We start from the raw sequence: 15,399 nt of genomic DNA, 5'->3' as shown, positions 1-15,399 counted from the left end.
CACGCTGGAGAGACTATGTTTCTCGGCTGGCCTGGGAACGCCTTGGGATTCCCCCGGAGGAGCTGGCCCAAGTGGCTGGGGAGAGGGAAGTCTGGGTCTCCCTGCTTAGGCTGCTGCCCCCGCGACCCGACCCCCGATAAGCGGAAGGTTTCATTAAAAAAATAGCTGTTTGTACAGTTTTATATGTAGATATGCACTTTTTACTCACATTTTTTTTTGTAATCTATCATGTGTCTTATAATTTTGTGCAAATGTAATTTTGGCAAACTTAGTACTGTGAAGGTCTAATGCACCCCTTGTAATACTTGGTGTCCCTTTAAAGCTGCAGGGACCCAAGGTCAAGAACCACTGGTCTCAAACATACATCTGCTGAACTAAGCAAATACAAAAACAGCTGAATGATTGCCTTTTTGGTGTGTATTACTATATGTTGAGAGGTCCCCGCAGTTTGACTTTAACTAACATGAACTAAGAAAACAAAGGAAAAGATGCATAAGACTATTTTTGGTCATCTAAATTTACGTAAGAGGGAATAATGGAACCTGAAGTATATTATTACCTGTGTATGTATTTTTAGTTCATTTGGTTGTCAGGAGAATAAAGTTATCTTGTGTTCTGAAAAGCCTCTTGTCCTTAAGAGATGTTAAAAATATCTGTCACAGTTAGCATCATCTGAACGCCTTCTGTCCATGAAAGACATTATTATTTAATTTGTCTCTCAAAGAACAGTGATAACTTTGCCAATAAATAGCTGCTGAAAACCCAGGTTTTAGTTGAAAGCCACAGAAAACCATCCTTCACAAAAACATATAGTTAGGATAACAAGTCCACATTCTTTCACTTCTAAGGTTCTAACAATAATAATTACAACCTCAGAGGAACAACAGGATGTTAAATATTACCTGTTTGTATTATTTATTTAACTAGAGCTAAGCCAAAATGTATCAAAACTAAGTACATGCGCTAAACAGCTTGTAGACCTCAGTCTCTCTCATAACTGTTGAATAGATTTACTTTATTTTAACTGCTGTTTCAGTTCATTGAAGTCTATAAGAAATAATTTAATCTCTTAAGATTCAGCTGCTGTATTTCAACACCTTGAGTCAGAACAACTTTCTGGATTTTTCTTTTTCATCTATTTTTTTTGTAGATTTGCTGCTGTGCTTGAGATCACTGTGTAGATACATGATCCCATTTCATGTTGACTTAATGACTGCAGGTCCTGAGGCTGCAGAATATGCCAGAACCATCAGCCCTCCACCACTGTGCTTGATATTTGTTGTTTTGGTGTTGGTGCTATTTTTTTTATTTTTAACCAAACATAGTTCTTGTACATTATGACTGAAAATCTCCACTTTGGTCTTGTCTATTCAAGAATATTGTTCCAAAAATCTTGTGGTTTGTCCAGATGCAACTTTTGTGAACCTAAGCAGTGCTGTCATGTTCTTTTTAGAGAGTAAAGGGTTTTACTTGCGACATACTTCAAAGTTTGGAAAGTACACTAAAACCCTTTCTTGAATGTTTGGCAGCAACAGTTGTTTCTCTGCGATCACTACTGATGTCTTTCTTCCTTGGCATTGTGTTAACACACACCTGTATGCTTCAGACCATCAAACTGACAGAATTCCTGCTATAATCAGTGATCACACTGATTATAATCAGTGTAAGTGGAGTTAAGTGTCTGTTATGAATCTAAATTGAGATGTGGACTGGAAAAATTGAATATTAATAATACCAGTTTCTAAATGTATGAAAGGAAGAGCACTCTAAACCTGAGCCACAGCCTTTTATAGCAGTAGATTAGCAGCACCTAGCTACAGCGGATTAATTTAGTTTCTTTGGAAGTAACAATTTTTTACCTTTTTTGTCAAATGATGTTTTTAATTACCTGTTTTAAGACTTTGTGACTACCATACAAGTATTTTTAATTTATCCCAAAAATAGTTCAAAGAGTTCAAAGAGTAGTACTTAGTTTCATCATGACTTTAAGTAACAACTTGAAATCAATACGTGGTTCATGCTTCAGAAGGTTGCAGGCAGTAAAATGGAAGAGAAAAACGTTGCCACCCAGTGGTGGTAAATATTAATTCATAATTTACCCCATCTACAGATGTTTTCAAATTTGCAAGAAAATGTTTAAATGTAGATCAAAGACATTTATCTAAATAGGGTATTGTGGTAAAATCATTACTGGTCACTTTGTTGTTTTATGGTTTTGTTTGTCTGTTTCATCAGTCCTACCAATAAGTCAAGTGTGAGAGATCCTGCTAAAGCCAAAACTGGTCCTCTGGAGAAGCCTGCTGGAGTGACAAGACCGGACACCAAGGGAAGAGGTACACCAGACCATCATGGTGAGACATGCAGCTTTAATAAATCAACTGGCTATTTATGAATTATAGCAAAGAATTTATGTTTTGTTCTCAAATTTTACTTTGGCTTAGTCTCAAAGCTTGGAACTCCGATGAAAAAGCCAGCTTCTCCCAGGAAAGAAGACAAGAAGGATGTGCTGAAATCCTCAGAAACAGATAAAGCTGTCAGTGATGCTTCGAAAAAGAAGACCACAAAGCCTGCTTCAGTAAATGGAGTCGCAGCTAAATCTAAACCAGCTAAAGTCTCTTCGACAGCCTTTAAGCAACCCTCGGTAGTAGCTGCTAAGTATGGAACAAAGACAAAATGTGCTTCTGAATCATCTACTGAAAAAGCACCACCAAAACCCACCAAAACTTCTACTGCTGCTTCATCCAGAGTACCAGAAACTAAAAAGCATGATACAGTAGATGGTAAAAAAGCAGAATATAAAACTGAACTTGGTCCAGTTAAAAATTGTGATCATGCTGTGGAGCAAAAAGACAGTAAGCAACCGACAAAACAAGAAGTAGAGAAGTCACATCAGCCTGAAACAAGCCCTCAGCAGATTCTCCAGAAGACTAAAACAGACTCAGGAATCAATGCTAGTCCTCAAGATGAGGGCAGTGTTACGTCAACTGCTAACAACATCCACCATGTCAAATTTTCTAAAGAAGATTCATTCAGACAGACAAATGAGCGTAAAGTGAAGCCGATTCAAGGCAGTGTGATCAGTGCTCAAAAAGTTAGCTCACCAAATTCTCCAAAGGAACACTCAGTAGGCACCCCTTGTAGCTTGGCAAGCACCGACACTCCCCTAGAGGACTCCTGGAGTGGAATTAACCATCAGGTCAGCCCAGAATCTGAGACTGGCAGCACACACACCACTTCTTCAGATGACATCAAGCCTCGCTCGGAGGACTACGACGCCGGAGGCTCTCAGGATGACGATTGCTCCAACGATAGAGGTGTGTCCAAGTGCGGCACCATGCTCTGCCACGACTTCTTAGGTCGCAGCAGTAGTGACACCAGCACCCCTGAAGAGTTAAAGATGTGTGAAAGTGGCTTGAGAGTGGAGGTGCGGCTACGCGGCAGAGAGGCAGAAACTACAAGTGAGGAGGAAGGAGGAAGACGACGTCCTCCATCTTGGTTGCAAAGAGAGGAGGTTCCGGTAAAGGGGGAGCGCACAGAAACTGAGGTCCCTGCAACTGTGAAAAGCATCCCCGACCACCAGCTCTTTTCTTCTGAGGAGGAAGAAGAGGATGATGATGATGAAGAAGAAGAGGAGACAGAAGACGAGAAGTCGGAAGTTGAAGTGATTCCAGGTGATGCTTCGCTGCAGCCAACAGAGTCATCGCCACACTTTCAGGGGATCATCAACCTAGCATTTGATGACGATGGTGTAGACCAGGAGAATGAGCAGCCCGAATACCAGACTTCTAACTTCCGTCGGTCGGTATTGCTCTCTGTCGACGAGTGTGAGGAGCTGGTCTCCGAAGAAGGCGGTGCCCAAACTCCACCTCAACAGCAAGACGAAGCTGTGACTCCCTGTGATGTTTTTGACTCTACACCTCACTTCAGTTCCGGTGACAAACAAAATGACCTGCCTCACCCTCTTAAAGCTACAGATCCAAAGTACGGTATGCAGAAGGAGGGAAAACTCGAAGAAATGTCTGTGTTCCTCACAGAGATCCACGATCCGTTGCAGGAGCATAATCATATTCAAGTGGATGAAGTGAAGTCCAGCTGTCCTTCCCTGGACTCTGACACCAGAGACCTGCCTCCCCAGGAGCGCCCGTCCCACCTAGATCTGCGGCACACTGAACAGTACAATGGAGGAATGAACAAATATCTGACCAATCCCTCAGAAAGCAAGAAAGTTGATTTGCATCTAGACCTAAATGAGCCTCAGCTGACAGGGGGCTCTTCTGTACATGCTACACAATCTCCAGCAGGTAATGTATGATCCATGGCCCCTACCCAGACCCCTAACCCAAACCTAGAATTTTCTCCAAATACCACATTTAGTTTCACAAGATTTATTATGGTTCATGGACCTTTTTGCAACACATTTTTTTCATCTTCCAGGGAAAAAAAGGTAGCAATGAGCAAACTAGTTAAATAACTAATTAGAAATTCAAGTTCAAACTCCAAAAACACACATGCTAATTATTTTTTCAGAACTGGAATCTTGCTTCCATTTCAGCCTTTTCATTAAAGCTTTTAGAGATTCACCACATCAATATCCTTTTAAAGATGGAAATTGGTGGCATTCCAACAATTAACCACATCTGTACTTTTTCCATCAGAAATTCTTTTGGTCAGAAGCATTAATGCTTTAAGAAAAAGTTATTACTAAAATTAGAAAAAACAGGTTTTATGAGTGATCAAGTTGCATTTGTTAAAAATAAATTTAAAAAACATTGCTGCCTGGGTTGTAAATATACCAATGCACTTTTATGTACATAGAAATAAGATTTTATTTATTATTATCTTTGTCATTTCTCTTTATGCAGTGGAGGAGTCTGTGGCCTATATAAGCCATAGATCATTTGTCAAACCTCAAGGTGCTCCATACAGCATTTTAACATCAACTTATCATTGCAAAAAAGCTTTTGATTTGTTGCCATATTTACTTGTATATTTACACTTTTATTAAATTTTTTGTTGTTGTTGTTTTTTCATGCCACTACACACCATTACCTCTGAAACAGCGCTGCTATAACACTTCCCTTGTTATTGAACCTGTTTGTCTTTATCTTTAGGTCACACTAACATGAAGAGTTTTCCAATATATTCCAGTCCATACGCTGCTCACTGAAAATTGAAAGATACAACCAAAATAACTGTATTTGCACAGGTCACAAATAGTATCCACTTGCTGTATAATATTCCAAACAACAACCTGAACCGATTCACTGCCATGTTTCATTTCACTTTGCCTTTTCAACACTTCCAATGTGCAACTGTTCTGACAGCACCGAGACATGAATGCACTACAGTTACGTTTCTATTTTCTCTTAACAGAGGAAAAAAAACCTTCTTCTGTTCTGCAGCATCCACACTTTAAAGGTTTTGTCCAAACAAACCAAAAGGAGGTTCTGCAGCTGGGACCTCTGCTGTGCATTCTGACAAATCTGTTCTTGAATATATTCTCCCAAGTAGTTATGATTGTGTACAAACATTTAGAAACTCCTGCTCACAGGGTTCCACTGGCTTTGTCTTGTCATTACCCTGTCAAACGAGCAGCACATCCAACAATGAAAGAGATAACAGACACTATCTACCGTATCTTATACTTGAAGGTTTATGAGAACTATCTGTCATGTTATGTGGACAAGTCCTTAGTGTGAGGCTAAATAGACTTGGCTTATTGTTCACTGTGGTGCTGATGTATTGTGATAAAACTTTCAGCTTCATAAACTCATTCATGTCATAAAGCACAAATAGTTCTAGACCCATGGCTCTTAGTCCGAAGCACCCTTAAGTACCTTGGCTACTGCGTTCCTTTTGAATACTGATATTTATGTTTTCAATAATTGCACTCGCATACAATTATTATTTTTTAAATGATCTGTTGGTTTTGAAATGTATGAGTAGCACCTTTAAAACTGTGATCAGGGTAAATAGATTTATTTAAAATTGGATTTGGGGTATTTCAAAAAGAAGGTTTGTACAAAAAAAAGACAACGAAATGCCACTGCTTTTCAAAAAAAAAAGAAATATCCGAACCTCCTTATTTCTATTCAAGTATGTACCTGCTCCTGAGTTATTTTCTTTCTTTATATTTTTTTTATTTTGCACGGCACACATGCATGTGGTTATCACACTTGATTTGTAATTCACCTGTCATCCTTTGTTTTCTGTTTCCATTGACTTCTGTCATACCCAGTAGACGTGTGTGTAGATACAGTAGACGTCTGATTTTTAAGAAGAGTGTTCCGTCTCTGATTTTTGTTAAGTGAGTTTTGTGTGCTGCAATATTAGTCACCTCTGTAAAGTATGCGATGTCTGTCTAGAATAGCTGTCATAGTTCTGCCATGTCTCTCTTTTTTCACTGCCATATTCACAGAAGAAATCCTGCTGCACCATTAGAGGTTCTATCCTGACGCAAGAGTGTGATTTATCATTTTTTAGCATCAGATAGTGATTACCTAACATCAGTTGCCAGTTTGTAAATTTTACAATAGAAGACATGTCAAAAGAAACCTGGCTGTTTGCCATCTTTTGTGCTGAGTACCTCAGTATTGCTTGCTGATGCATTTTTGTGACCGTATTTAAGTCTGTTGTTTAGACTTGCACGTAAGTTTTAGAACATATCAGTGTTAACTCTCTGACAAAGTTCACTGGTGCTGGCAATGCATGGCTTATTTTGCTTTAAAAGTGGATAAAGGGATACATTCAGAAAGGCCTTCCTCTGTATATTACCTTTAAAGCAACTGTTTACCCTTTAACATATAGCTATATCTATATATAGCCATATATAGACATAGAACTATATATATTCAAAGTGATTGATATTGGTTTGTGGTAATGGTGTTGTTGGTTATCTAGAACCATCATATTGCTTCCTTCTCATTGAGGTGTGATCACATAGCATCACTATTGGATCATTTTGAAAGGGCACAGCTGCATTAAGGGTAAACTCTCAGTTATTTGTGTTTTTGTTTTTAGAAGTCTGTGAACTGAAGAAAAAACTGGAGGGGTGGTTCCATTTGTCATTTAGCAGTATTGTTAATTGTTTTTAGGGGACAATGGTTGTGACACATTGGATCAAACCTGCAAACATGAGCGCCGACCATCCAAAGTCCTGTCTCCCATTTACGAGATGGATGTTGGAGAAGCGTTTAAGCGCTGCTCGGGGAAGGACATGAATGTTAAACAACAAGATGAAGAGAAACAAAAAGACGACCAGGACAAAAGCAATGAGTTTGCGGAGCAGGACTGGAGCATGCTGCGGCAGCTCCTCTCAGACCACGAGTCCACCCTGGGTGTCATAAATCCTGTGCCTGAGGAGCTCAACCTGGCCCAGTACCTCATCAAGCAGACCCTGTCTTTGTCTCGCGACTGCCTGGATTCACAGGCCTTTCTGTCCCCAGAGAAAGAGACATTCAAACGATGGGCTGAGCTCATCTCACCCATGGAAGACTCCTCTACCAGCATCACAGTAACAAGCTTTTCTCCAGAAGATGCTGCATCTCCTCAGGGAGAGTGGACCATCGTGGAGCTGGAAACACATCACTGACTACAAAGGAGGGCCTGTCGGACAGTCGATGCATACTGTTTAAACTTATGTTGTTTCATTGACTGTATCTTAATTTATTTTATTTGTAATCTCTTAATGTTTCTCTATAAGACATAGTTTTCCTGGACAGTACAGATCTCTGGACTTTCCAAATGTTTATTTACATTCCTTATTATGCCCTTAGTACACTGTTGACTCAAACGGGCCATTACGCATGCAGCTGTTTTTGTATGTCTGTTCATTTGGTGTCCTTTTAAAACTGTAGAGGAAACAAAGACTCAAAATCAGAAAAAAAGGCAATTTTTTGCAGTCTTATGATACAGTTTACTGAATTTTGTTAAAGAAAAATAAAATTGGTTTACTTGCATTGTGTAAAATAAAAGTTTGTGTTTCTGAGACGTGTTCTTGTCATGTCAGAAGGTAATTATTTTTTAAACAGAAAATACCTGCTTTGTACTGATTCAGGATCAGGTTTTCTGTTTTTTTTTTGCAATTTTTAAGCTATACCCTTTGTCCATGGGAGCAACACAAAGCAGCCCCAGTTAATAAATATATGTAACACAGGTAAATTGTTACTACCCTTACAGCTTATTGAAACCATGCGTTATTTCTTCTGAAGTGATTTAGTTAAAAGCAATAATCTAATGTACATCTGCATCCCTGAAGTGTGTGGTCAGTGCTGCGGTCTTAAAATCCTGAAGCTGCAGGTTCGAGCCCAGGTTGTGTCAGGAAGTGCATCCAGTGTAAAACAATTGCCAAATCTTTCATGCGAGTTTGCTCACTGTGGCGACTCTTAAAGAAGGAAGCAGCCAAAAGAATAACTTTAGTGTGTGATAGAGTAAACAAAAATGTGAATAGAAATTATTTTACAAAGACATGCTGTAGTAGTTTGGTCAGATTTGTTGGTACCCTTAAAGAGACTACTAATCGTTGCATTCTAGTCATGCTTCAGACTAAGTATTTGACCTTAATTAGTTTCACAGAAAATGTCAAGGTTTCATCAACCATTTAGCCTGTTTAAGGGAAACAAATATCCACTGGTTAGTTTCAGTATAGTTGTGAGCACCACACTGAACATGCAGCAGAGATGGCAAAGAGCTGTCTGAGGAGCTCCGAGAGAAGATTAGTACGGAGCCCCTAAGGGGACATGGAGGAAAAAAAAAAAGGAAAAAAATCCCGACTTATTATCTCGAGATCCCGACTTATTATCTCGAGATCCCGAGAAACTAAGTCGAGATCTCGAGATCCCGACTTATTATCTCGAGATCCCGACTTATTATCGCGAGATCCCGACATCAGTACATAACGACCTAATCACAGCGATGGAGGACACCCACCCATGGGGTAGATATATAGATTTTTATTTCGAGCTTGGGCTTGAGTATAAACACATTAAATCAGTGCTTGACAGCAGACATGGATTTTGTATTAGTGAGAGACATTTGAAGAGAGTTTTCAGAGCGCGGGGACTCATTCGGCGCAAGTCCTTTTCCGACTTGGCAGTTTTGGTAGAATTCATTAATAACCAGCTACAGTCCTCTGGACAGCTTCACGGTTACCGATGGATGTACGCTAAATGCAGAGAGCATGGACTTCGTGTGAGAAAAGAAGATGTGCGCTTGGTGTTGAAGGAATTGGATCCCCAAGGGGTGGCACTGAGGCAGGCAAGACGCCTCAGACGGAGAAATTACTTTTCAAAAGGACCAAACTTCATCTGGCACATGGACTCCTACAACAAACTTAAACCATATGGAATATGCATCAACGCAAGTATTGATGGGTTTTCAAGAAAAATAGTCTGGCTTAATGCTTACACAACAAGTAGTAATCCAAAGGTGATCGGGGGGTATTACATCGAAGCGGTGCAGCGTTTAAATGGCTGCCCGAGAGTTGTACGTGGTGATCTTGGAACCGAAAATGGCCATGTGAGAAGTTTCCAGCGTTTCCTTGTACCCACGGAACCAAACGAGACCCTTGACAGTTACCTGGAAGGAGCAAGTACAGCTAATCAAAGAATTGAATATTGGTGGCGTTTCCTTCGCAACCAGTGTGTGGAGTTCTGGTTGTCCCTTTTTGGAGACCTCAGAGACAACGGTTACTTTGATGGTGGATTTTTAGACAAAAACCTTCTTCAGTTTTGCTGCATGGGGATCATACAGGTGAGTTAATCTTAATAATTTATTTATGTTTGGATATTAATAGCAAACTGAGATCCTAGAGGGATTACTTGTTTTTAAACACAGCAGATGCTGCGCAACTTAACTGCAGCAAGAGCCGGTGGCCGGTGCTTGTACAAGCATCCGCTGTGTTTCCAAACAAATAGTCCCAACGTAGTTCATTTGACATTCAGATCAAATAATAAAGTCATACCAGAACTCTGGAGAACTCAACAGAATGGCGAGATCAGTCTACTTTGGACCGAGGACACATTATGGGTTCCAAAGTGTGGTTATATTCTACAAAAAAAGACTAGGACCCAAACAAAGCTTGAATCGCAATGAAGGGAACAAATCCTTCCAACGTCCCAAAAAATGAACACACATCATGCAAATGACTATCGAATGTAAAGTGTTTGACATGTTGCTTAGCGGTGATTCTCAGGGAGGTCTTAGGGTCCCTGTGGGAGGCATGGGCTCTGGCTCTTCTGCCAGGCTAGTTTAGATGCTTCCATATCCAGGTTATTGTTTTAATATCAGCTCTGTACTGTATGAATAGTCTCAATCTCAGTTATATGTACAGTCATATTTAATAAATTAGAATTTGGGATGAGTGTTGTCAAATTAAAAGCACTTTAAAATAACTTTAAAGCAGGAGTTTAGTGTTTTTATTGGTGTGATGTAATATTCTAATTTAAAATGTTATATTTTCCTTAGCTGTAAGCAAGACATCATTTTCATTAACATATGAGTGCTATGTGTTAAGTCCACTAGTTTAAGCAGTGGACTAAATAAATCAGTATGACCATGATTTGATCTTGCATACTTGAAGTTGCTTAGCCTTCTCAGATGTTTAAATAACAATACACATATGATAATGTGTTTAACCATACCTGGAGACACTGTAAGTCTTGAAAGATTTTTCCTGAGATGTGAAACATGCAAAATTGTGTTCGCAAACATTGTTGATGTCCAAAAAGTTGCATTTCAAGTTAAAATTGTAATCTAACTGCACAATTCTTCTTTTGTAAGCCACCTTCAGTTTTGTTTGAATTGAATACAACATGGTGCAAATTTTAAATTAAGGACTTTATTCTCTAACTCATTGAGAATTGATGAAAATCAAATCAATAATTAATACCGGTAATCATAATGAAATTGGTATTGCAAAGTTTTTAGGAATTCCTATCCCTATTAATGACTCTTATAAGTTACTAATTTTAAGACAGATGAGTATATATGATTCTCATATTTATGTGTTCTTTGTGACAGGATGAGCTGGATGATACTGCCCAGGTTTGGAATGCACACTCCATCAGGCCATCAAACAACAGAAATGTCCCCAGTGGTCGACCCAATGTGATGTATGCATTACCTGAGCTCTACAGGACAAGAGACTTTCTTTGCCTTGTTGAAGAGGAACATGTTGAAGTATGCAAAAATGAGTGCATTTTTCGACTGACCAAACCATGTGATCCAGATGTCTTTGACCTCTGCAACATCCTTATGGCAGAGTCCCATCTGACCTTTCCTACAGACGCTTACCAGGCTTTGAACTTGTATATGCATCTAAGAGAGGCAATCATTGCATCACTTTAAAATGTGCTGAGTGCAAGCAAGAACATTTTTCAGCACCTTTACAAGCCCACTTTGAATGGCATGCAGATGTAAACAAACTGTGTTTCTTTTCTTTCAAAAGTATTTCATTATGTTCTCTAGAAGGGACAATGAAGAAATGTATTAGTTCAATTAAGTTTCATGAACTGTCAGTTTATTCAACTGCTTCTAACCATTTTGTAAATATGCAATATTTGTTTCAGATCAAAATAAACTCTGTGAAAGCAAAGATTTACTTGTCAAACAAAGATAAACATAAAAGGAAAAGAAGGGTGTTTAGTACAAATAATATTTATCTGAAAATGTAATTCTGTGATCAAAACAAAATGCTTCTTTTAAGTGATAAACTGATAAAATAAATGTTGCATTAACTTTTTAAAATCTGAAATGCTAAGAAGAAAGGAAAAATATTTGAAACAATCAACATGATACAAAGCAAAATGCATATTTCTTGCCTCTGAAGTTAATAAGGGTTGTAAACACAATTATGAACTTTAAAAACATCTAAAAGCTTAAACAGTAAACCTTACTAAAAGAACAAACTCTGCTTAAAGCAACATTGCACAGAGGCTACATCAATACATCGGTCTTGTAGTACAGCATCTTGAAAGAAAATGAGAACACATTTCTGCTTAATTACAAAAAAAGGGGCTAGAATATGATAAAATCAAAGGAGCACTTCTTCATACATTGAAAAACAAAATCTTACCAAGTGATTCTGGTCTAGTTTCTAGTGAAAATATCCTATTACACTTAAAATAAGACAAATTAACTTAAAAGTAACTTTTCAGCAACATATAGAGTTTTAAGTAAGTAATTCCTTAATATTGATGAGAAAGTACTTGCTCTATTAGCAGATAAATTAAATTATAGGAAAAATATCTTGTTATAAGTTAAATAATCTTGTTATAAGTTAAATAATCAGTACTTTTTGATCAATATTAAGGAATTATTTACTTAAAACAAGATCTTAAAATTTTGCAGAAAAGTAATTTTTACATTAATTTGTATTATTCACAAGGTATCTTTGAAAATAAATACAATTCAAATGTAAAGTAACAAAAACATACAGCCAAACCATAAGAACATAAAATCAATTGCTGTATGACTGAATGCATTAAATATTTAAATATGAAATTTAGAAAAAAAAATGGCATTCAAAATTTCCAACCAAAACAAAAAGGTGCTGTAAATACCTCCCATCAACTTCAAATTATGTCCATTTCAAAGTAATTACTGGAGAGGATGTTGTCGAACTCTGTGCGAAAGTCTGGGTAAGAACTATAAGTGCAAGGAAGTTCTAGGGTAGCTCCACAGGTGCGAGCAACAGGCCTTCTGTTTAGCCCGGTTTCAGTGTTGAAACAAATGAGAATTTTGTCAACACAGATTACAGAAGAGCCAGTGCAGAAACGCAGTATTTTTTCGGCCTTGGCTTCATCAGCATTTTTTACAAAACGTTGAAGGTGGTTAAAGGTTGTCTGTTCTCTCTGGGACAGTGTCACATTTGCTGATTCAAACAGCTGTAACAGTCGTTTACCTGAGGCCTTCTTTTTTTCATACAAAGACAACACACTTTTTTTGTCTGCAAGTTCCACTTGTACACATGCCATGGATATGGAGAAGCAATCCAATATATACTTTGGCTCTTGAAGAATTGCCTTGTGAGCCATGGTTTCAATGGCCTGCTGAATGTTCTCATTGGGAGGCAGGAAGTGGGACCCCATCCTTGTGAAGAGGTCTAGCAAGTCCTCCTCATCACCTTGATCCATGGTGCCCTGTAGAGCCTTCTCAACAGCTGATCTCTCTACTAGAGGGAGGTAGTTGAGAAATGATGGGATCAATACATCATCATCCACTGATTCAATTCCATGGACACAAGCTAAAATGAAAGCTTTCGATAGCCTCACTGGAATGACTCCATGGTCTAGAAATCCTTTCACCCAAATGTATCCAATGGCTTGCCATTCAGACTCACAAAAGTCAGGCCTCAACCTGGGGACTCGCTCTGTTTCACCCTCACACTGTTCCAAAAACTGCTCCCAAAATGCAGTGTAAACCTCTCTTGATACCCCAGCATCATCAATTGCTCTTTCATTCACAAACTCCATTTTTAAAGTCTGATTCAAAATGTTGTTTTCCATAAACACAGCCAAAAGATCTTCCACAACCTTGATCCTGCGAATTGACACATGTAGATGGTTTGCTAGATTTTCTGAGTTACCAGCTGAAACAGATTGGGGCAGTAGACCGCTTGAACTTGGGTGAGAATCTTCGGGTGGAATCAAGCCAGAGTCCTGGGTAAAAGATAAAGCAATAACCATTATTAACAACACAGATACAAATATAAGATTTCTACAAACAGATTGGACATTTGTTTGTTAATATTCTCTTCATTACTATGTTATGATTACCAAGCTAATTTGTAGAACTTTGGAAGATCTGGTGGAACACTAACCCTTCTGCTTAATCCATACTTTAATACTTTCATATGATTTTTTTTAATTGAATGGAAAATAGCAATTCAATTCAATAAAAAATAATATATTCAATTCAAAAGATGTAATAATTGCATGACCTTTAAAAAAGGTGGTACTGAGTTGTTCATTACAGAGGAGAAAATGAGCTCTGGGTTGTATTGACTGTGCCCATTTTACCTGGCCAGTTTGTCCTGCCTCCATATTACTGGTTTGCATTTGTGATGAGAAGAGACTCCTGGCTGAAGGCAACAGTATCGGGGAACCATGTCCAAAGGGACTGCTGAGATCGTCCTGAATGATAAAGTTGTACAGTATTGTAATATATAAAGTTATGTTTGATTACAGCACACAACACAAGTGTTAAACTATTTATACCTTTGCCTTAAGATAGATATTTATTTCACAGTTGATTAAAAATACATAACAAAAAAACTATGTAAATTCTACCAAATAATATGTTACTATTTTACCTCAATTCAAATGTCACATATCACTTCTATAAGTATCTGTCACGCCAAAGCGTTTCTGATCTTACCTGTACAACTTCTTCATTGTTGTCATAATTTAGTGTCACAACGACTATGTCACTGTCATCATCCAATCCAATTAGGTCCTCTTCAGGATTCCATACAACCGTGTCTCCCTCATCCATGTGTGGAATTGATCCAGAATTTTCAGAGCTGAAGGGCTGGGGCTGCCGAGGTGTGGATCCAGAATGAGGTGGATCTGTGAAATCAACAACTCCAGAACGGGTGTAGGAAGAGTCTAGGTGATTCAAAGCTTGATCATCACAATCACTTAAATCCTCCATTTCACCAAAAGATCCTTTTCTAGCTGTTGGGGTTGAATCCATGTCATTTGGTTGTTCAGGACTTTGACAATCTTCTTCAGATGAATACTGAACTGTTTCTTCTTTCTTTGTGCAAATGTAAAACCTTAGAAGCTTCAGCTTGGTTTTTTCATAAAGATTTCCGACTGTTTCATCTAAAGAAATCAGATTTTTTTTGAAGTCACAAACTTCAAAAAGAAAGTCTTCAATTACCCCTTTGGTGGAGGTCCCATCTGGAAAAAAAAGCTCCTTTCCCATTTCAAGAATTTGAGAAACAGTTGTACTTTTATCCACTGTTGCATGCCTCGTTCCTCCACCATTTCTTGTTCTCACTTGTTGATATTCATCAATGTGAAAATTAAGCCACCCAATTTCAATTTTTCTCGAAGTCCTCCCTGCTGCCTTACTTCTTTCTCTTGCCATCTCTACCCCTTGCATTTGGAACAAACCAGATGTGCTACAAACAGCTCTTTTGGTCCTAGATCTCATTTTCCGTGCTCCAATTTTATCTCTTAAGTTCTGGAGAAGAGTATCTTTTTCTGTAATAAGTGTACTTTGCTGACAAAAAGACCGAACTGCTATTCTGTCACCATATGAAGTGATGTAATTGGTCAGTTGTTCGTCTGTCATAATAGACAGCACAGCCTTGTCCACCTGGAGACATAAAACATAAAAAATAATCAGAATAAAGACATCCACATCTTTATATATATATATATATATATATAT

The 15,399-nt window shown here is 38.3% G+C and overlaps 3 protein-coding genes across 5 annotated transcripts in view; 2 read left to right on the top strand and 1 right to left on the bottom strand.

Moving 5' to 3' along the window:
* Positions 1-7,989, top strand: part of btbd8 (BTB domain containing 8) — a 36,571-nt gene extending 28,582 nt beyond the window's left edge. For all 3 annotated transcript variants that reach the window (XM_017433702.3, XM_017433701.3, XM_037974342.1), the window contains 3 exons: positions 2,236-2,351; positions 2,442-4,301; positions 7,095-7,989. In XM_017433702.3, coding sequence (XP_017289191.1) covers positions 2,236-2,351; positions 2,442-4,301; positions 7,095-7,591 — 2,473 coding nt within the window. In that variant the 3' untranslated portion in view covers positions 7,592-7,989. The remainder of the gene's footprint in view (positions 1-2,235; positions 2,352-2,441; positions 4,302-7,094) is intronic.
* Positions 7,990-8,840: 851 nt separating this feature from the next.
* On the top strand, positions 8,841-11,631 carry LOC108246257. Its single transcript, XM_017433711.3, has 2 exons — positions 8,841-9,750; positions 11,020-11,631. The coding sequence occupies exons 1-2, from the start codon at positions 8,914-8,916 to the stop codon at positions 11,344-11,346; spliced, it is 1,164 nt and encodes a 387-aa protein (XP_017289200.1). The 5' UTR covers positions 8,841-8,913; the 3' UTR covers positions 11,347-11,631.
* A 108-nt stretch (positions 11,632-11,739) lies between these two features.
* LOC108246258 overlaps positions 11,740-15,399 on the bottom strand; it is a 14,280-nt gene continuing 10,620 nt past the window's right edge. Inside the window, exons 2-4 of the mRNA XM_017433712.3 lie at positions 14,377-15,324; positions 14,019-14,132; positions 11,740-13,658 (exon numbers count right to left, since the gene is read on the bottom strand). Coding sequence (XP_017289201.2) covers positions 12,573-13,658; positions 14,019-14,132; positions 14,377-15,324 — 2,148 coding nt within the window. The 3' untranslated portion in view covers positions 11,740-12,572. The remainder of the gene's footprint in view (positions 13,659-14,018; positions 14,133-14,376; positions 15,325-15,399) is intronic.

The sequence above is a fragment of the Kryptolebias marmoratus genome, linkage group LG24, assembly GCF_001649575.2.
Source record: "Kryptolebias marmoratus isolate JLee-2015 linkage group LG24, ASM164957v2, whole genome shotgun sequence".
NCBI lineage: Eukaryota > Metazoa > Chordata > Actinopteri > Cyprinodontiformes > Rivulidae > Kryptolebias > Kryptolebias marmoratus.
The sequence above is the reverse complement of the archived record's forward strand: the minus strand, read 5'-3'. Positions and strand labels throughout refer to the sequence as shown.

What these genes read in the sequence shown, in the direction of transcription:
- LOC108246257 (XM_017433711.3), top strand. Translation starts at nt 8,914, where the DNA reads ATGGAGGACACCCACCCATGGGGTAGATATATAGATTTTTATTTCGAG. An exon ending in GCTGCATGGGGATCATACAG is followed by an intron (nt 9,751 to 11,019) that starts GTGAGTTAATCT and finishes TCTTTGTGACAG; the next exon opens with GATGAGCTGGATGATACTGC.